At 36.2% G+C, this 22,909-nt stretch overlaps 1 protein-coding gene across 3 annotated transcripts in view; it reads left to right on the top strand.

Annotated features, from left to right (window-relative positions):
* Nucleotides 1-22,634, top strand: part of LOC127844376 (carbonyl reductase [NADPH] 1-like) — a 199,712-nt gene extending 177,078 nt beyond the window's left edge. Inside the window, exons 1-10 of one of the 3 annotated variants that reach the window (XR_008032696.1) lie at nt 7,109-7,272; nt 7,625-7,706; nt 8,761-8,939; nt 12,100-12,174; nt 13,689-13,801; nt 15,143-15,271; nt 15,806-15,947; nt 16,331-16,394; nt 21,152-22,396; nt 22,517-22,629. Coding sequence is in view for 2 of the 3 variants with exons in the window: in XM_052374519.1 (XP_052230479.1) it covers nt 7,204-7,272; nt 7,625-7,706; nt 8,761-8,939; nt 12,100-12,174; nt 13,689-13,801; nt 15,143-15,271; nt 15,806-15,947; nt 16,331-16,394; nt 21,152-21,249 (951 nt within the window). In the remaining variant the exon portion in view is untranslated. Of the gene's footprint in view, nt 1-7,108; nt 7,273-7,624; nt 7,707-8,760; nt 8,940-12,099; nt 12,175-13,688; nt 13,802-15,142; nt 15,272-15,805; nt 15,948-16,330; nt 16,395-21,151 lie in introns of those variants that run through there. The other 2 variants (XM_052374519.1, XM_052374520.1) reach the window with 2 other exon arrangements.
* Nucleotides 22,635-22,909: the final 275 nt, after the last annotated feature.

The raw sequence follows: 22,909 nt of genomic DNA, 5'->3' as shown, positions 1-22,909 counted from the left end.
AATTATAAACGAATTACCGAAATATGTTCGTATCCTCTTGGAATATGATAATAAAAGGGGAAATGGAAGTGTAAAGGGAAGTGCTGCCTATACGTAGAGCTCAATTTAAAGGGAGTTTTCCAATCTCTTTTTGTGGCTACGCATTAGTATCGTCTTCATGAAGCGATTGTAATGAGCACCAATGACAAAGGATTTTATGAGATGTATTGGCCGCTTTAAGTTCAATTGAACACAGTCGTGTTGATCCACATGATCCGTTGTATTTTCAATTCTCTTAATCTCAATTTACCACTTAAAAACAAGTTTATTATTTAGAAAATTATTTTCGGTCGTCACTTGAAATATATTACTTCAGAAATAAGCATTTGAATCTATTTAAAATGTTCACTTATACTATTAATTACCGGTATATAAAAATTAATAGTAATAAGATTTTTGAAAACGAACAACGCCATTGGTTATATTTTATATGTATATGTAATTACGTTATGCATAGATTCCCAAATGTGTCGGGCTTGACAATGCAAATTGATTCGTACTTCAAAATGTTAGGTAAGAATAGCTATAACATACATAAATGCATTTCAGGTAGAAGATAAAACTCGGTTATCAGAGTGCCCAATTTGTTGCAAGTCTCTGTTATCCGAAGTGTCCTATATCGGGAATCCAAGTATCCGCAACTTCATGAATACCACCTATTAAAACATGCTCTATCTTCGTTTATATTTCATTTAATACTATCAAAATTTCAGTATTTGAAGCACAGTGATTACTCTACATGCTGGAATATCAAACAATTAAATGCAATATTTCTTAGTAGTTTTATTTTGTTGAAATGTTTACTGTTCATCCAGTTTATGCTGTTTTCCGACCGAATTTTCTATTTTTTGGGGGAAAAATCTACCATTCTTCCGTGATGTTTTTCTATGCAATAGAAAAGGATACACCATTTATAAACTCGACCATGCGCCGTGTCTAAAAAACTAATCTTTATGATATAACTTTAAAAAAACTGATGAACTTACCTCTCGCGCGTAACATTTGTTGTTATCTGGTATCGAAGTGCCATCTCTTATCAAAGTTTCCGCATACCCAGCGTGTGAACAGACTGCAAGATACCCAGGCTGATTGGGCTATAGCTATGGTGGGCGAATATTGCATAAGACCCATTTTTGCTTGACGCGGGTCTTTAAAAATCTCATTGCGTATTGTAATTGACACATTTAAGGACAACGCTTTTCTATATTAGATTGAATTAAAATAGCAAATAGAAAACTGGCAAATTTGGGTAGCCTCTGCAGGCGTTCAAGAACAATTTCCAGACCGAGTACGGCAAACATCTGTGGTAAGATAACGAAACGATTTCTGTTATCGTGGCACTATACTATTTCGGTCGTGTTTGTTTTCTCATATTGAAAGCAAAACTGTGTTTATCAATAGTCAATCATGTCTTACCCTGACGATTTAGTGACCGAGTACAGACTTCTGCAAGATGGATTTCAACGCGTATTTGTATCTGGACAACAATTTGTGTCTATGTGTCGTTTGAACATTCAGAGATTAGTCCGGAATTCCGTGCATTGAACAGTGTTACATCCTTTACGCTGCGCACAGACACAGTTACGTAGCCAAAGTTCAGAGGATTTTTCTCGAATCTGCCTAATAGATGAAATATTCGAATCGATTCATTCGTGTTTGCTGGCGTTATGATAAGGTCATATAAGGTTTAATTGTACGTTTTGAATGTGTATATTGCGTCAAAAAAGTGTGAAAGGGGAACTTTCATCATGAAATTATATTTTGTGTGTGATAGGTATTCGATAGTCCAACAATGTCCATTCAATATGATGGTGAATGCAAATTTTATTTTATATTAACTGGTTCTCAATATAAAATTTCCATAATATCGTATATGCTTTCACAACGTCTGAAACGGACATGCTGTTGTTATTTCTATTAAGTTATCTCTAAAACATAAATAGGATGATAAACAGTGTGTAGCATAATAGGCAAATTTCTATCATAAGAATTATAGATAAATAAAACAGTATTGAATGACGAAAGTAAACATATGCTAAAGTGAACAGATTTCTATCAGGGGAAAATGTAACAATTTTAGACTTCACTCAACAAAGCCGATAAGGTTGCATAAATAATCCTTTCGTAGTTGATATGAACATCGAAATAAGTGGTCCTTACATTTATCAATGAATAGTTTGAATAATAATTACAAACATGCCCATGATAGAAAGCCACAGTTGTTGAGTTTCACTTGTATTACATAACATAATTAAATGTATTGATAAAATATTAAAATCACCTGTTAAAGTCATCAAAACTTTATTCATATATATATATATATATATATATATATATATATATATATATATATATATATATATATATATATATATATATATATTATAATGATAAAGATGATGACAGTCTTCATATAATAATATATAAACTGTTGGTAAATCGACCTTGTTGTGTAGATAAGTTTTGACTTCGAACACGAAAAAGTTTTTATGTAATAATATAATAATATTTATAACAAGATAATATACATATGTAGTGGGTCGCAAAGTGTTATATTTAGCAGCAACGTAGATTTGTGGTTTAAACAATAAAAAGGGCCATGTTCTAAGTACTTCAGTTCGGCGCATTTTGAAATTAGCTTGTATCAAACCATTTAGACTAACTGCTGAATTCATAAAATTGAAACTAAAAATTGCTGTTTAAAACTTTGAAATTGTATTTTTTGGAAACTTTGAATAAAAATTCATTAACAATTTATAATAATTATTATTCAAACACAATTAAATTGGATTTAACTTTATGAAAAACTTTGTTCTGAATTGTGTTATTGTGTTGTTGTTCCGAGTTATTGTGTTGTGATTACGAGTTATTCCACAAATGCACACACAACTCGACCAGTGCGCTAAGACACACTCTTTATACATTTGAATTGGTTGTGTTTATTTCAAACTTGCGATAAAATGCTATAAACTTATCTTGAAAAATAAGTTGAGTCTAAGATTATGCAATAGCGAACAACTTCAGTGTCTTCGGCGCTTTGATTTATTTCTTAGTATTAGTTTTGAACACAATAGAGGTTAACATGTTGATAACTTAACACGATTGCACTAAGGTACGCGAACTTTATTCTCAACTCTCGATATCGCGTACGTACAATAAGAAGGAATATTCTGAATCAACCATGCTACTGCTACACATGTTGCATTACTTGTTGTTTTTTTCTGGACTTAGTGTAAAGCTTTTAAGAGAAGTTATATGGCAATGATTCTCAAAACAGTCGATACGTTTTTAAAGTTTGTTATCTTTTTAAATTGTATATGTATAATCTATAGTGTTTTCAAGCAAAATATAACTTAAATCTTAATTGTCAATCAGGTTTTTAATAGCTTTTCTCCAGCATAGTTAATATTAGCAAACGGTTATTTTTATGTGATATGCGTAGTATAGATCGTTTAAGTTAGTTTGGTAAAATAAAATAGTAGAAGTAGTAGTAGTAGTAGTAGTAGTAGTAGTAGTAGTAGTACTAGTAGTAGTAGTCAGAGGCGTATCCAGAAAATTATCAGAGGGGGGGGGGGCTCAACAGGGGAGGGTGCGGGACGGGTGTCCCCTTCCGACGTCGAACTTTTTTTTAGTTTAAACCTATTTATTTTAGCTCGATTGCGTCGAAAGCCTTAGGCTTATATAAACGCTCTCGAGTCCGTTTCCTGGGCCTAGAACCAGTACTTGGTGTCTTTTGGGGAGATCTAAAGAACGCTCCCACGGTGGGGATCGAACCCGTGACCTCCCGGTCGCAAGGCGGACACCATATCCATAACACCACGGCGACCTTTTTTTGAACTTTTTTTTGAAATGGCACCTTGAAATGATGCGATTTCCTGCTATCTAATCAGCATTTTGCATGATAAAAGTGCATGTAAAACAAATAACGGAAAGACAGACACACAGGGGTAAATCAAATGTCTCTCAAACCACTAAAGTGGTGGGAGACATTATCTTTATCCATAACTTGTTTAACGGAGTTAGATGGGTGGATGTCCTATTTAACCTCGTTGGATATTCTACTAGGTCAACTTAGGTACAACATTAAAATGTTTGTGTCCATGTCCCTATGAATGGAAAGCAGGAAAACCTGTTCTGATCCATTGATGATCTTAGTTTTGTCTTAGTTTTGAAGCGATACTCGATATTTTGCGCGACAGTCGCGGCGACGCACGATATTTGTACTGTTCAAACATCGCTGTAATAATATCGCCTGTCGACTGTCGCGTTTTTTAAACGGTGTTACAGTAATTTTTAACCATTTATTATCAATATTGCTGCCCTCAACACGCTTATAAAAGATTATTCTGGCATTAGTAAGCCGAGTACAAATTAATTAATTTCCATTATAATTTTGATATATATTGACAAGGATATATGTTTAAAACTATTCAGACATTTGAACAATGGAGTAAAATTTTTATCAATTTTAAAATAATATATCATTATAATCTGTATCACTTCCAATAGGATTGCAGATTTATAGATAACGTTTAACTGCAAGTAAGACATCAATATGAAACCATTTCTTTTCGGTATATGTGAAATCATCATTTATAGGTTATCCAAATCTGAAATTAGACCGCGATACACGAGATTCGGATAATATGGGCGATATTTGAATAATAAAATATCCTGCGTCGCCGCGACTGTAGCGCAAAATGTCGTGCTTCGCTTCGTGTGTCTAGTGTCGCCCTTTCAACGCGAGACACAGCACACGAAGCGATAAACGATATTTTTCGCGACAGTCGCGGCGACGCTCGATATTTTTCGCGACAGTCGCGGCGACGTATGATATTTTTCGCGACAGTCGCGGTGACGCACTATAATTTGCGAGACAGTCGCGGCGACGCACGATATATTTAACACGATATATCACCGTTTGGGCTACCAACGCAAGGGCGATATATCGTGTTAAATATATCGTGCGTCGCCGCGACTGTCGCGAAAAATATCGTCCGTCGCCGCGACTGTCGCGAAAAATATCGTGCGTCGCCGTGAATGTCGCGAAAAATGTATCGTATCGCTTCGTGTGTCTAGTGTCGCCCTTGATGAAAGAAGGGCGAGATTAAAGATGACACTATCCGGATTCCGTACTTTACGGAAACTCCGGAGATGGAGGAAGTGTTACGAGTGTTGTCAAGTACACCGTGCAAATGTTGGTGGAATCCGTGAAGAATACTATCGACGAACGATTTAAATTCCATACATGGACTAACTGATCCAGTCTCTAGGAAGCAGATTTTCAGAATCTAATATGCCTGCGTTCATGTTATATCATCTCCATCCGAAACACATAACAAATATAAATCGATCAGACTATAAAGATACAGTCCGAACCATCGACGATTTTTATAAAATCAATAATTTTGAACAAGACGCAATGTCATTGTACGACACGAACAAGGAGGAATCCATCGAACAGAATGAGTAAGATTTTGTTTACTTGGTAAAAAAACTGACTTGTTTCCGGTCGTGCGTGAGGCGATGATCATTAAACTAACCCTGCCTGCCACCCCTTGTACGGTGGAACGATCATTTAGCACGATGAGACGAGTCAAGACATGGCTAAGATCCACCATGGCGGACTACAGCTCTCAGGATTGCATGATGAGCGTTCACATGGATCGGATCAACACCGACAAGACTATGTTTATTAAAAAAAATCATCGATAAATTCGGCAGAGACCCACGTCCTATTCAGGGACTGAATAAATGTTAATTGATTGACTTCTCCCCTCAATTTTTTACGAATGAATCATGTTTAAAACAATGTTTTGTAAGTAAATACATAAATGGGAGTTGAGGTTCGTGTGAAACTTACTGGGGGTCATTCTTACCCAAATTGTTCAATTCAGGAATCATAATTCTACACGTTTAGATTTTTCCATATTCAACCAGCTTTTTCGCTCACCGTTTTTCCAGGGGGGGGGGGGGGGGGGGTTCAGTTGACCCCATTTGCCCCTATGTGCGGACGCCCATGCTACTACTACTACTACTACTACTACTACTACTACTACTACTACTACTACTACTACTACTACTACTACAAGTACTACTACTACTACTACTACTACTACTACTACTACTTCTACTACTACTACTACTACTGCTACTACTACTACTACTACTACTACTACTACTACTACTACTACTACTACTACTACTACTACTACTACTACTATTACTACTGCTGCTCCTACTACTACTCCTACAACTACTTATACTACTACTACTACTGCTGCTGCTGCTGCTGCTGCTACTACTACTACTACTACTACTACTACTACTACTACTACTACTACTACTACTACTACTACTACTACTACTACTTCTACTACTACTACTACTACTACTACTACTACTACTACTACAGCTACTACTACTACTTCTACTACTACTTCTACTATTTTATTTTACCAAACTAACTTAAACGATCTATACTACGCATATCACATAAAAATAACCGTTTGCTAATGTCGCGGTCTGAATAAGACTTCGATACACGAGATTCGGATAATATGGCCGATATTTGAATAACAAAATATCAGGCGTCGCCGCGACTGTCGCGCAAACTATCGTGCGTCGCTTCGGGTGTCTAGTGGCTCCCTTTAAAGCGATACACGGTAGTTTTCGCGCCAATCGCGGCGACGCACGATAGTTTTCGCGGCAGTCGCGGCGACGCACGATAGTTTTCGCGTCAGTCTCGTCGACGCATGATAGTTTTTGCGGTAGTCGCGGCGACGCACGATAGTTTTCGTTACAGTCGCGGCGACGCACAATAAATATAACACGATATATCATTTTTAAGGCTACCTACACAAGGGCGATATATCGTGTTCAATACATGTATATCGTGCGTCGCCGCGACTGTCGCGCAAAAATATCGTGCGTCGCCGCGACTGTCGCTAAAAATATCGTGCGTTGCCGCGACTGTCGCGAAAAATATCGTGTATCGCTTCGTGTGTCTAGTGTCGCCCTTGATGAAAGAAAGGCGAGATTATAGCTGGCACTATCTGGATTCCGTAGTAAAGAGCTGCGTATGCAATAAAAAGCTGATTGGATCCAGAGTGGTGGCGAGACGCCGGAGGTCAAAATATAGAACACTAACAATAGCTTTCGTGCATGAGAAGAATTATAGTTCACTCAGGAAGTTTAATATTTGAAATGAGTGCGTCAAAACGCGTTGCAGTTGTAAGTATATTCACAGCAATAAAACTGCTTAAAAGTCACGGTTAACGAACACTGATTGTGTTATAAATCAATATAAAGATCTAGAGGGATATTCTAAGGAAAGCACACACATCCGTTTTATAAAAACTAACTCTGCGTGGAAAAAAATATTTGATTGTGTGATGAAAGTGTAAGCATTAAGTCACGTTCGCCTGTATCAGTGTATACGAATTATTGTTGTTATCACCAAATCGAACAAATGATCCGCTCGTTTGTCTGTGTCGTAATGAGATGCTTGGTTAATGGTTAATACGAAAGTAAACAATTTAATACTATATTTAATACTATTGACATTTGGAAGTGTCTCTTGAAGGTGACGGGGTCCAACAAAGGTATTGGGTACGCAATTGTTCGGGGCCTATGTACACAGTTTCAAGGAGACGTCATATTAACAGGTGAGAGGAAAATGCAAGTTCATTAAAATATTGGAATAAATATAAACCATTTCTCTTTTAAAGTTGTGTATGAATATGTTAACCACGTGTAAACACTAGTCTTTTTTATAAGACGCGCAACGAATTTAGAGATACTTTTTATATGGGCTAAATTCTCCAAATATTACCAATATAAAAAGTAGCTTAATATTTGAGAGCATCAACAAGTTGGACTTATGTAAACACTTAATGCGAACTTGCTCACCCGATAGTTAATTTGCAGTGAAAGTTCAATCTTAATGAACTCGAAATTCGCTGAATATTTTGTTGTGCTTTTTACAAAATCTGATAAGCCATATTTGGTGTCGTGCTTTGCTCTGAGAAGGCGACACACGATACGAAACACGAAAATTTACGACACTCGACTATTAACAACGAGGCGCGACATTTGAAAATTTTAAGTTTAATTCTCCCGCTAGTATTGTTCAAGACGAGTAGCATGAGTGTTGTTGCTCATTGGTGTGTGTGATACTAAAAAGATTCAATATTTGTTCTTGCTCGATTAGGGAATAATGAGTTTACCAGGGGCGGATCCAGGAATTATCGTTAGGGTTGGGGGCGGGATATTGAAAGACTTGCTGTGGGTCCAGGGGGGCGCTAGGGCCCCAGGTGGATGCAGCGCAAAGCCCTGCTAGGGGGTCGGGGGGGGGGCAAACCCCCTCCCCCAGGAAGCTCCTCGATTTTCGTGATTTTGAAGACTTTGACAACCACTTCTCGAGCATGTCACGCCTTATGTACTTTCATCAAAGTACCCTCTTATAATGCCAAAAAGTGCATAGTTTAAACATTTAGCGATTGTCTGCGATTCGTGGGTAATGATGTGTAAGAAAAAAAAGAAATATGAGTTTAAATAGGTTATTTAGATCTAGTTAAGAGTGAAACATCAAATGAACTGACTTTACTTTGTAAATTATAGGGGGGGGGGGGGGGCGTACACCGCGTCCGCCCCCATTGGATCCGACTATGTTTACTATAATATGGTGAACAAGCCTTTGATATATGCTCCACGTTCTAGCCCGCAGCGAGGCTAATGGTCAAGAAGCTCTGAAGAAACTGAATGCAGAAGGGCTCAAGCCCGTGTTTCACCAACTTGACATCACCGATGGCACAAGCGTTCAGCGCATGCGCGACTTTCTGCAGAAGAACTACGGTGGCTTGGATGTGCTCGTGAATAACGCGGCCATAGCTTACAAGGTCGCGTGTGAGCTTTTTATTCGTTTATTTAGCTTACGAGGTCGGGAGTGAGCTTTTTATTCGTTTATTAAGCGTACAAGGTCGTGTGTGAGTTTTTTTATTCCTTTATTTAGCTTACAAGGTCGTATGTGTTTGTATTCCTTCATTTAGCTTACAAGGTCGTTTGTGAGTTTATATTCATTTATTTAGCTTACACGGTCGTGTGTGAGTTTGTATTCGTTTATTTAGCATACAATGTCCTTTTTTGAGTATTCATTTATTTAGCATACACGGTCGTCTGTGAGTTTGTATTTGTTTATTTATCTTACACGGGCGTGTGTGATGTTGTATTCGTTTATTTAGCTTACACGGTCGTGTGTGAGTTTGTATTCCTTTGTTTAGCTTGCACGGTCGTGTGTGAGTTTGTATTCGTTTATTTGGCTTACGAGGTCGTGTGTGAGTTTGTATTTGTTTATTTAGCTTACACGGTCGTTTGTGAGTTTGTATTCGTTTATTTAGCTTACAAGGTTGTGTGTGAGTTAGTATTCGTTTATTTATCTTAAACGGTCGTGTGTGAGTTAGTATTCGTTTTTTTAGCTTACAAGGTCGTGTTTGAGCTTTTTATTCATTTATTTAGCTTACACGGTCGTGTGTGAGCTTGTATTCGTTAATTTAGCTTACAAGGTCGTGTGTGAGTTAGTATTCGTTTATTTAGCTTACACGGTCGTGTGTGATATAGTATTCGTTTATTTAGCTTACGAGGTCGTGTGTGAGTTTGTATTCGTTTATTTAGCTTACAAGGTCGTGTGTGAGTTTGTATTTGTTTATTTCGCTTATACGGTCGTGTGTGAGTTTATATTCGTTTATTTAGCTTACAAGGTCGTTTGTGAGTTTGTATTCGTTTATTTATCTTACACGGTCGTGTGTCAGTAAGTTTTCGTTTATTAAGCTTACATGGTCGTGTGTGAGTTAGTATTTGTTTATTTAGCTTACAAGGTCGTGTGTGAATTTGTTTTCGTTTATTTAGCTTACACGGTCGTGTGTGAGTTTGTATTCGTTTATTTAGCTTACACGGTCGTGAGTGAGTTTGTATTCGTTTATTTAGCTTACAAGGTCGTGTGCGAGTTTATATTCGTTTTTTATCTTACAAGGTCGTGTGTGAGTTTGTATACCTTTATTTAGCTTACACGGTCGTTTGTTAGTTTGTATTCGTTTATTTAGCTAACGAGGTCGTGTGTGAGTTTGTATTCCTTTATTTAGCTCACAAGGTCGTGTGTGAGTTTGTACTCATTTATGAAGCTTACAAGGTCGTGTGTGAGTTTGTATTCCGTTATATAGCTTACACGGTCGTGTGTGAGTTTGTATTCATTTATTTAGCTTACACTGTCGTGTGTGAGTTTGTATTCCTTTATTTAGCTAACAAGGTCGTGTGTGAGCTTTTTATTCGTTTATTTAGCTAGCGAGGTCGGGAGTGAGCTTTTTATTCGTTTATTTAGCTTACAAGGTCGTGTGTGAGTTTGTTTTCGTTTATTTAGCTTACAAGGTCGGGTGTGAGTTTGTTTTCGTTTATTTAGCTTACACGGTCGGGTGTGAGTTTGTATTCGTTTATTTAGCTTACGAGGTCATCGTGAGTTTGTATTCGTTTATTTAGCTTACAAGGTCGTGTGTGAGCTTGTATTCGTTTATTTAGCTTACAAGGTCATGTGTGAGTTTGTATTCGTTTATTTAGCGTATAAGGTCGTGTGTGAGCTTGTAATCGTTTATTTAGCTTGCAAGGTCATGTGTGAGTTTGTATTCGTTTATTTAGCTTACAAGGTCGTGTGCGAGTTTGCATTCGTTTATTTAGCTTACACGGTCGGGTGTGAGTTTGTTTTCGTTTATTTAGCTTACAATGTCGTGTGTGAGTTTGTATTCGTTTATTTAGCTTACAAGGTCGTGTGCGAGTTTGTATTCGTTTATTTAGCTTACAAGGTCGTGCGTGAGTTTGTATTCGTTTATTTAGCTTACACGGTCGTGTGTGAGTTTGTATTCATTTATTTAGCTAACGAGGTTGTGTGTGAGCTTTTTATTCTTTCATTTAGCTTACACAGTCGTGTGTTAGTTTGTATTCGTTTATTTAGCTTACAAGGTCGTGTGTGAGCATTTTATTTGTTTATTTAGCTTACAATGTCGTGTGTGAGTTCGTATTTGTTTATTTAGCTTACAAGGTCGTGTGTGAGTTAGTATTCGTTTATTTAGCTTACACGGTGGTGTGTGAGTTTGTATTCGTTTATTTATCGTACAATGTCGCGTGTGAGCTTTTTATTCGTTTATTTAGCTAACACAGTCGTGTTTAAGTTTGTATCGTTTATTTAACTTACGAGGTCGTGTGTTAGTTAGTATTCGTTTATTTAGCTTACACGGTGGTGTGTGAGTTTGTATTCGTTTATTCAGCTTGCAAGGTCGTGTGTGAGTTTGTATTAGTTTATTTAGCTTACATAGTGGTGTGTGAGTTTGTATTCGTTTATTAAGCTTACAAGGTCGTGTTTAAGTTTGTATTCGTTTATTTAGCTTACAATGTCGTGTGTGAGCTTTATATTCGTTTATTTAGCTTAGCTTTATATTCGTTTATTTAGCTTACAATGTCGTGGGTGTGTTTGTATTCGTTTATTAAGCTTACAAGGTCGTGTGTGAGCTTTTTATTCGTTTGTTTAGCTAACAAAGTCATGTGCGAGTTTGTATTCATATATTCAGCTTACACGGTCGTGTGTGAGTTTGTATTCGTTTATTTAGCTTACAAGGTCGTGTGTGAGTTTGTAATCGTTTATTTAGCTTACACAGTCGTGTATGAGTTTGAATTCGTTTATTTAGCTTACACGGTCGTGTGTGAGTTTGTATTCGTTTATATAGCTTAAAGGTCATGTGTGAGTCTGTATTCGTTTATTTAGCTTACAATGTCGTGTGTGAGTTTGTATTCGTTTATTTGGATTAAATGTATTATTTCTCAATTGTGCCAGATTTATATTAAGATAGATAATTACTTATTACCTACTATGCTGGAGTACTTTTTAATGTAAAAAATGACATACAATTAAAATCTTGAAATAAACTGGCGCTTTTTAAATAATTTTCATTTTAAACTCTAAACGACGGTATAACACCTTCGAACACCAAAAGGTTATTAATTCTTTACGATTTCCAGTCGGAGATAGACAAATTGCAGAGTGAATTCAGTGGCACCTGCGAAGTTGAGAATCCACCCTATGGTGCGCAAAAGGTGATTTCTTAAGCTTATGAAGAAAGTGTTGACAAAGATTTATTTTCAACATAAATCAATATTTACATTTTACTTTGACAATAACTTATTCGTTATATGAAAGAAAACGTATTTTTAGTGTATGTTGTTATGTACAATAAGTTTGGTATTTGTAAAGTTAAAATCTCTCTCTTTATTTCTATACCCGAACCGTAGATTTATTTGACAAGATGAATGCTTCTTTATCGAATTGTCAATGTGTTAAAATAATATTACGAAGCATTTAAACATAATAAAACACATGTTTAGATTATAATGAATTATAAATCAACGGTATATATATTTAAATATAGAGGTAGTTCAATTTTATAATATACAGATTTAGTTATTTTTTGTTGTAAATTTACAGTCAACGAGTGTGTAATTCGATTGGAAATAAAATAAATATAACCTTAACTATGATGTACCTCGATTTTCACAGGGGATTTCATAGTTGTAAAACCTTGCACTTCTTCAAGGCTTTGATTGCTCAGTCAAAATAGCAAACATTTCTGGCATCGAGATTATCTGTATTTATGATATGCAATATTTTATTAATTTACTGTATGTTGTTCCTTCATCAAGAGATGCTTACGGCTAATTTATAACGTTGTTTGAATAAAATATTTAACCCACCATTACACTAATGCTAATTACACATTTGGTAAAAATAAGATGTATGCATGAATGCGCGGATATTATTGATGTAAAACACTTAAAATCAACTGATCTATACGGATATACAGCTCTCACTGTTTGAACAGCATAAACTATGACAACTTCATTCATACAAGACTTTCATCACTAGTCTGCAAAATGTTTTCACAGTAGGGAACTCTAAATGATTACCTTGCGCGAGTATATATATATATGTATGTGTGTGTGTTATGTATATGTGTGTATTTATATACATTATATATTATACAGAACAATTAGATACTTTGTTCTTACAGCCATGAATCGTCTGTTCAGCAATTTCGTGTTTTGGTGCTAGGCTCGAGATTGGCTGATTATATAATTTTCCAACTTAACATAATGATAAAGATAACACAATACTCCTGGCGCCTGACTAGATTTCGCTTTTGCCTCCTAGATGGGACAACCTGGAGACTCTGTTAAAAAAACAAAAATAACAAAGCATCGAGATTTTACTAAATAATAATGTTTATATTTTTCTCTCTTTTTTGCTGATGTTGTTGTTAACATCCATGTATATCGTTTGTTTGTATTTACCTGAACCCTTGCTTATATATAGTTATATTGTGTTTCGATCTTCGTATCTTGTATATGGAGGGATATATATAATGAAAGGCCACTCATAAATGAATTCATGATAATTGACCATACGTGAATGTGTCGTGTTTTTTAATTATTGTTTTTTGTTTACGAGTCGAGTGTTTATCGCATCCCCGGCAATTGGGGCCGTGTGTCCAGCAACAGTTTTTATCAACAATGCTTCCTTTTTTCTCTTATTATATCTTGTACTTTTGCTGCAGATAGCCGCCACAGAACCGTTTTCCGAGCAGGCTGATGTGACCATGGCAACCAATTTCTGGGGAACGTTAAATGCATGCAAGGTTCTGTTTCCATTACTAAGGCCTCATGCCAGGTAAGAGTCGCGTGGACATACTATTCAAGGATTGTCACTTGTTAACTAGTTATGTCAGGTAAGAGTCGCGTGGACATACTATTCAAGGATTGTCACTTGTTATCTAGTGATGTCAGGTAAGAGTCGCGTGAGCATACTATTCAATGATTGTCACTTGTTATCTAGTGATGTCAGGTAAGAGTCGCGTGGACAAACTATTCAAGGATTGTCACTTGTTACCTAGTGATGTCAGGTAAGAGTCGCGTGGACATACTTTTCAAGGATTGTCCCTTGTTATCTAGTGATGCAAGACAAGAGTCGCGTGAGCATACTATTCAAGGAGTGTAACTTGTTATCTAGTGATGCAAGACAAGAGTCGCATGAGCATACTATTCAAGGATTGTAACTTGTTATCTAGTGATGCAAGACAAGAGTCGCGTGAGCATACTATTCAAGGACTGTCACTTGTTATCTAGTGATGCCAGGAAAGAGTCGCTTTAGCATACTATTTAAGGATTGTCCCTTGCTATCTAGTGATGCAAGACAAGAGTCGCGTGAGCATACTATTCAAGGATTGTAACTTGTTATCTAGTGATGCAAGACACGTTTCGCGTGAGCATACTATTCAAGGAGTGTACCTTGTTATCTAGTGATGCCAGGCAAGAGTCTCGAAGACAATATTCATAAATTTAAGTTGGGAATAATAGCATAGTTTAGTGTGGACACTCAATTCAAGTGTAGTAGTAATGCATGCGTCGATCGGGCACAATATGCAAGAGTGGTAATCCATTCCTCGCACGTGCAGTTCATACAATGGTGGTAATCAATTAATCTCGCGGGAAGTATATATTTAACGGTGGTAAGCCATTAGTAGTCCCTACGTCGTATTGGTACTACATTTAATGGTGGTAATCCATGCATCTGGCGGGCAATATTGTGAAGATTGGTAGTATATGCGTCCGTCGCGCAGGCAATATATTGTTACTGGTAATCTATGCGTCACGCGATATCCAAGGGCGGTAATGTATGCGTTTCACGAGCACTATATTTAAGGGTGGAAAGCTTTGTATCGAATTAACACTATATTCAGAAAGGTTATCAATGTATCGGAAAGTCAAAGAAGGTAATAAATTTATCACGTAGACAAAATGGTCAAGAGTGGTAGTCATACATTTAATACAACGTAGAAAAAAAACATGACGAATGTTGAGTAACGTCTGCGCCGATATGATAACGAGACGATTTTTCGTAGATTTTTATTCTCAATATTTTGATATGAGCATATTTTTTTATAAATGTACAGCTATGTACAATTAAGAAAAAATGGAAGCTTCAGGTTTGTATTGCTTCTTTGTTTTTCAGGGTCGTGCATGTGTCTAGTATTGCGGCGTCTATGACCGCGGTGAAATGCAGCCAAGAGTTACAGACACGTTTTCTGGATCCGGAACTGAGCATGCTGAAAATTGAACAACTTATGAACGAATTTGTCGAGTATGTCCATCCTATTGGCATACATTGTTAGTATAAATGTAAACGATTCTTACCGCCACTTCATACATATATGTTCTTAGAATAACTAATAAATAATTTTAGCTCGATTATGCACCGTAAATTGTGCATTGAATTGGAAAAGTGGAAAGTAAGGTTAATACAAACACAATCAGCACAAAATCGAATTCGCCTGTAACGGTTGCCACGTCGACCCTAGTTTTGAAAGGATATTTGCTTATGATTCAAGTGAAATTACAGAAACCTGTACACTGTACTTAAACACATATTTTCAATAACGGTATTGAAGTGTTGGAAATGATGTAAATAATATCATTACATAATGATAAAATCGTCGTAAAATTATTGTAACTGGAATCACCGCATTGCAACGGTCGAGGGAAAACTTTGGGGTTTCAACCGGTTTCAAGCCTAGCAGAACATTTATCGAAAATTTAACACAAACCAAGCGCGTCAACTTAGTTTTTTTTTTTTAAATATCTACGACTCTCATTCCAAATATAATTAATTCTTCAGATCCGCAAAAACTGGCACCCACAAGGCCAATGGCTGGCACGATTCGGCCTACGGCATGAGCAAGATAGGGGTCAATCTGATGGCCTTTGTCCAGCAACGAGAGCTCAACGCCGATTGTCGACCAGATATTGTGGTCAATTCGGTAGATATGATTTTGCAAATGCTTTATTCGTATGAGCTTTTCTTTTAAAACACGTACACTTTTATAAGAACCACAAATATTTGTAAAGCTTTCAAATGCCAACTGAACCCCTTTTCCTGTTAAAAAATACACCATTCCGAGGGATTGTGAAAACGTGAAAAAATGTTTAATGTATTTTTTTAAACAACGAGTTTTTAATTATTCTACTCGTTAACTTCACGAGGTGATAAGCGTTATCAAAGTGTATGTCGATCTGTAAACCAGCATATTCTTGTTTAAGTATCAGTTCCAGAGTGAAACATAGAACACCCGAGTACACACGTATGTAAATACAAGTACGCGGGTAAAATGTATAAATACAAATATATTTTTATACATTTCAGTGTTGCCCTGGAGACGTGGCCACAGATATGACAAGTTGCATTGGAATGAAGACCATCGACGAAGGTAAAAACTTAAATACATGTATGTACTAAACGCTGTAATGTTTTTTATTGATAGTCAAATTACTCCGGATAAAACCCAGCGTATGAGCTGTTAGCCTTTATTTATAGAACTCAAGTGTTCTATCAATATTTTTGGATATGAATATATATTTGATTGTAAGGAAATGTCAGTTATTTTGCTTCTTGCTCAATTAGCTTATGTGTGTGGTCGCTATGGACATGCGCACCAGAAAGCTATGTCCAATGCATGCGATAGCTGTCAGGTGTGCGCGCAATAGCTAGGGCTTCGGCATGCGGTAATTGACCGATGAAATTTGTAGAATTATATCTATTCGTTGTATGAGCACTAAGCGCATGTGTTTAATATTTGCGTTTTTGGTTTATATCGTAAGCGGATTCCCATTGGCGGGCTTTTGCCGACAATATAGCTATCTCGCGCACACCATAGTGGAGCTATGAATGCAATAGTTTAGGAATTATACGCCATAGGGTGAGCATTGCGCGCCAACTTTAAGATTTGCACGCCATAGATTGAGCTTAACACACCATAGTTTGAGCATACCACACCATAGTTTGATCATTACCGATATACACCATAGATTGACAATTGCACGCCATAGTTTGAGAACAACACGCCACAGAATGAGCAGTGCATGCCAAAGTTTGAGCATTTAACGCTGACGATTGCGCGCCATTGGTTGAGCATTACACGTCATAGTTTTAGCATTGTACACCATATGTTGAATATAGTACACCATAGTTTGAGAATTGCGAGTAATAGTTTGAGCATTGCAAGCCATGGTATAAGCATTATATTCGATATGCTTACAAGTGCACGCAATTGTTTGAGCAAAATATGCCATAGGTTGACAATTGCACGTCATATTTTGAAAATTGCACGCCATAGATTGAGAATTTCGAGTTATGGTTTGAGCATTGCACGCCATAGTTTTAGAATTGTACACCAAAGTTTGAGCATTGCACGCCATAGTATGAGCATCATACTCAATAGTCTGACATAATACGTCGAAGGTTGACTATTTCACGTCATATGTTGAAAATTTAACGCCATAGTTTGAGCATTACGAGTTATGGATTGAGAATTGCACGCAATTGTTTGAGCATTGTACACCATAGTTTCTGCATTTCACGCCATAGCTTGACCATAAGAGATTCAAGATTTCAAGACAATATTTCCATCATACGCCATAGGTTGACGGTTGCGCGCCATATGTTGAACATTGCACACCAAAGGCGGAACAATACACGCCATAGTTTGATAATTGCACGCCATAGTTTGACCAATATAGATTCAAGATTTCAAGACAATATTTCCAGAAGGCCAGTTGCCCATGTACACACATTTTGATATATATATATACTCTGTACCAGCGACATATATTGAATCTGTCGCGTATTCGCACACAGCACAGTGACCCGGTAGCTGAACATTTCTACACCGACGGACATTCAATGGATGATTTCCAAATAATGGGACTCGAAAAACTCAGCGGGTCGGATGAGTACCGCAAAACCATGGAGCAATTGTGGAAGTCAAAACTAAGGACATACCGACCATATGGCATCAACGTGCAAGAATAAACGTTAATAAAAGGGCGCGTAAACAACGTTGACGCCGGAAATGCACGACGTCATTTCCGTTCATAATAAAACATCTGAAAATAAAAAATGGCCGCTGATGAAGACCGTGAGGTCGAAAGCTTCGGCAAAGAATAATACAGCGTTTTTGTTTATATATATATATATATATATATATATATATATATATATATATATATATATATATATATATATATATATATATATATATATATATATATATTTCAGAAAAAAAGGCAATTTACATATTTTAGCTAGTGAAAAAAGTCGACAACATTAATAGAAAGACGGTATGCATGGAGTATGTTTAATGAGTATATTTTTAGCAAATGAACAGACACATTTTTGTTGATCAAACTGAAAATGCGGAATAAACAAAGGCACTAAGTTTCAACATATTCACTATCGGAAGACAAACGTTTTATAATTGTTTGCATAGTTAGTCTGTTTCTAAAATATGAAGGTATAAAATCACATCTTAAATATAAGGACAAGTGGCATTCAAGCACAAAAAATGATATTCGTCTTATACACGGCTAAAGTTATACATGTCATTTGTTCAACAGGTGTAGGATTGGCTTTTTACCATCTGCCACTTTCTATTCATAATTTAAGAGAAAATAATCGTAACCTAGATAAGCTAAATCGTTAAATTTTAATATACCATAAACGAAATGTTGTTAAATTTGAAAGTTTGCTGTATTTCTATAATAAAAAGAGCCAGACTCGAGTCTTCCGTTCAAATTGTGGATTAAGTCATCTGTTAATATTTGTTGAACGGCATCTAGAAATATTATATCTTGACGGACATCCTGAAAATGCTTGGCATCGAAAAAAAACAACAAGTGGGCTTAGCAAATCACGTAGTAGGGAGCACCAACGTTTTTGTTATGGTATCTTTCGCAATCATTAAAAAATGTAAGCAACTTTTTTAAACTGAACATATAATTATCTTGTGTGTAATATTTTACCCAATATTTTATAATATTGTAATATCTATTTATTTGACAGTCAATGCACTCACATTCGCCGTATATCATTTTGAGAGTTTCTTTTATCACCCATTATATTTTAACAAAATTTCATATGAATGCGTCCTATAGCATCGCCCTTGACAAACCCATCGCCACTGTAGATAAGAATATGTTATATAAGTTTATCAAACAAATGATGTATGTGTTTCCCTTTTCTGAGTATCATGATTTTAGTTTTATCGATGTTTACTACTTATTTAAAGCGTTTACAATATTCATAAAAACATTTACCAATAGATTATGTTTTTATTCCTGTGCGTTATTTGTAAATATGATAATATCATCTGCATACAACACAATAAATGGTTTTAAATTATTTATATACATACCATTAATACCACTTTCAGAAAAAAGATTCTAATCCATAAAGAAACATAGAAAAAAGGAACGGCGATAAATTATCTCCTTTACAAACACCTAGCAAACATTCGAAATTCGCACTTAATTTATGACAATAATTTACTATAGATTAAACAGTTTAGGAAATTGATTTTACTTTATTAAAAATATTGCCTCGTAGCCCTAGTTAAATGAGTTTACACCAAAGGTTTGCTCGAACCACTCAATTAAAGGCTTTATTAAAATCCACAAATACACCCAAAAGCTTCCTTGATTATCGGTAAAAAATTGTGTAAGACCATGCAGTATAAGAAGATTCTCAAAAGTGCTCATATTTTGTCTAAACCCTGTCTGTGCTTCTACGTATACATACCTATATTCCGCCCAAATTGAAAGTCTTATATTTAAAACGCGAGTAAAAAGTTTTCCTAACTGACTCAATACATTTATTCCTCTATAATTATTTTCATCATTTATATTTCCCTTATTGTGTAAATGTACAACAACGAGACCAAAAATGGGAAAATAACCACTTTCAAATATTGTGTTAAACGTGTTTGTTAATATGGCAAAAGCATGCCTCTACCATGGATAAAAAACCATTCGTTGCGAAACAGGGCCTCTACTTGTATTATTTAGCTCCTTTATAGCTTTACTATAAAGTTATAATTCTATGGACATTGGCTTAATTAATTAATCAAACAAAACACTAAATTTGTTTTTCTTTACTCTTTCCAAAAAGTAGATAACATCCTCATCAGGCGTAAAAAAACAACTGTTTGGATTATTAACACTTTTAAAATATTGTTCTAAACAACTCAGGGATATTATAAGACCGGTGAATTCCCGCAGATTGTTTTAGCATATTAAAGGATATATAAGACTGGTGAATTCCCGCACATTGTTTTAGCATATTTAAGGATATATTAGACTGGTGAATTCCCGCAGAATGTTTTAACATATTCAAGGATATAGAAGACTGGTGAATGCCCGCAGATTGTTTGAGCATTTTAGCATTATTAAATCATGATTGTTCGAGTTTTCGTGTTTGTGCAGTGTGATAATATGATTAATGTTTCGTATACACAACTTATAATCTGACCTGTTATATGACATATGTTGACAATTTCACGTCAAGGATTTAACATGGCACGACATAGTTTGAGCATTGCACGCCAATTTCACGTCAAGGATTTAACATGGCACGACATAGTTTGAGCATTGCACGCAGTGGCTTGAGCTTTACATGCCATAGTCTGAGAATTGAAAGCAATTGTTTGAGCATTTCTCGCAATAGTTTGAACATTGCACGAAATGTTTATTAATTTTTAATTACAAATATCTGGGACATATTTTGCAAAACTATACAAGGTAAACACTTGAAATTGCATAGATATTTACTGTATTTAGATCTCAATGAGTGGAATGCAATGAAATGTGTTGTGAATTTTAGGCTGCAATTAAGTCCCGGACTTATTTAGACTAAAATGTAAGGTATCAAGGTGACACATTATAGGCAACACCCTTGGATTGTTGGGAAACATTTCCACTGAATGGCACTGCAAATGTGAAGTTTTCTTTTAATAAAGCAGATCAGTCGAATTTAAACCTTTCCAACGTCAAGTTATGTCAATTAGTACTTTTTCAATATAATTGTTTTGACGATTCCACCATATTTATGCCTACTGCCACATCAAATCAGTGATTATGAATGGCTTTGTTTTGATAATTGTCATCATACTTACTGTTTCGTTCATGGTTTCAGGTGCGGATACTCCACTGTACCTCGCCATGTTGCCAGCGAACACAACCTCTCCGAGAGGCCATTTCGTCGTTGAAAGGGAAATTCAGAACATTCTTTAAATAGGGAACATTCAGGGGAGAAAAAAAGGAACTGCACCCTGTTCGCTCTTCTTACTTAGTCTCACATATGCGCGTCTGGGTTAAAATTGATCAGTAGAAACGTGTTAAACAAAGATAGAATTATGCGTGTATGTTTAGGCAGTGCATAATAGAGTATGCTACCATATACAAGTTATCGCATCGCTTTACCGAAACTATTACTCCTTGGGCGAACGACCTTGGACAAATATAAAAGCGGTGAGCTCTATGATCGTTTTCTGGTTAATAGAATTTATACATGACACATATTTAATTTCAATTTAAGACAACATTTGAAATTAAATATGACTACAGGATTTACTATAAGAAAACAAATCATTAAGCAGATCTATTGTTTTTTATTGAAATTATTGGAATCATAGGGTTTCTTTAATAGATAAAGAAAGTTAATCAAAATCATGAATATTATACATTTTTGCACAACAAACTAAGACAATATACATGTATTTATTTGTTATGCTTTGTTATAAATATCATCAGACTTTTTTACAATTGATACTAATAATAACTGTATTTACGCGCACTTGAACAATAATTGTACATGATTTAAAAACACCAGAACGTTAAAAATTATACAGTTCTTTAGTTATCAACACTTATTACTATATAAAGACATTATCATCATAATCATCAATAAAATCATCATGTTTATCCTCGTTAATCTTAACAAGTTCTTTGCTAATTAATAATTTTACAAAGACACAATTTCTCAGATGCCGGTATGTATTCAATGTGTAACATAGATCTGAAGGGCACCGCCCGTTGAAGAGTCTCAAGCCGTCCGTAAAAGTCGCGACACCATTCTCATATAGCTTAAGAGCTGTCTTATCCGCATCAGACCGACTGTCACATTCGACAACTGACCTCACAACCAAACTAGCTTATCCACATCAGACTGACTGTCACATTCGACAACTGACCTCACAACCAAACTAGCTTATCCACATCAGACCGACTGTCACATTCGACAACTGACCTCACAACCAAACTAGCTTATCCACATCAGACCGACTGTCACATTCGACAACTGACCTCACAACCAAACTAGCTTATCCACATCAGACCGACTGTCATTCACATTCGACAACTGACCTCACAACCAAACTAGGTAATCCACATCAAACCGACTGTCATTCACATGCGTCAACTAACCTCACAAGCAAACTACCTTATCCACATCAGACAGACTGTCATTCACATTCGACAACTGACCTCACAACCAAACTAGGCAATCCACATCAAACCGACTGCCATTCACATGCGTTATATAACCTCACAAGCCAACTAGCTTATCCACATCCGACCGACTGTCATTCACATACATCATCTGACCTCACAACCCAACTAGCTTATCCAAATCAGATCAACTGTCATTATCATACGTCATCTGACCTCACAACCCAACTAGATAATCCACATCAGAGCAACTGTCATTCACAACCGACAACTGACCTCACAACCCAACTAGCTAATCCACATCAGAGCAACTGTCATTCACAACCGACAACTGACCTCACAACCCAACTAGCTAATCCACATCAGAGCAACTGTCATTCACAACCGATAACTGACCTCACAACCCAACTAACTAATCCACATCCGACCGAATGGCATTCACAAA

This window comes from Dreissena polymorpha, chromosome 9 (genome assembly GCF_020536995.1).
Source record: "Dreissena polymorpha isolate Duluth1 chromosome 9, UMN_Dpol_1.0, whole genome shotgun sequence".
Lineage (NCBI taxonomy): Eukaryota > Metazoa > Mollusca > Bivalvia > Myida > Dreissenidae > Dreissena > Dreissena polymorpha.
The sequence above is the reverse complement of the archived record's forward strand: the minus strand, read 5'-3'. Positions and strand labels throughout refer to the sequence as shown.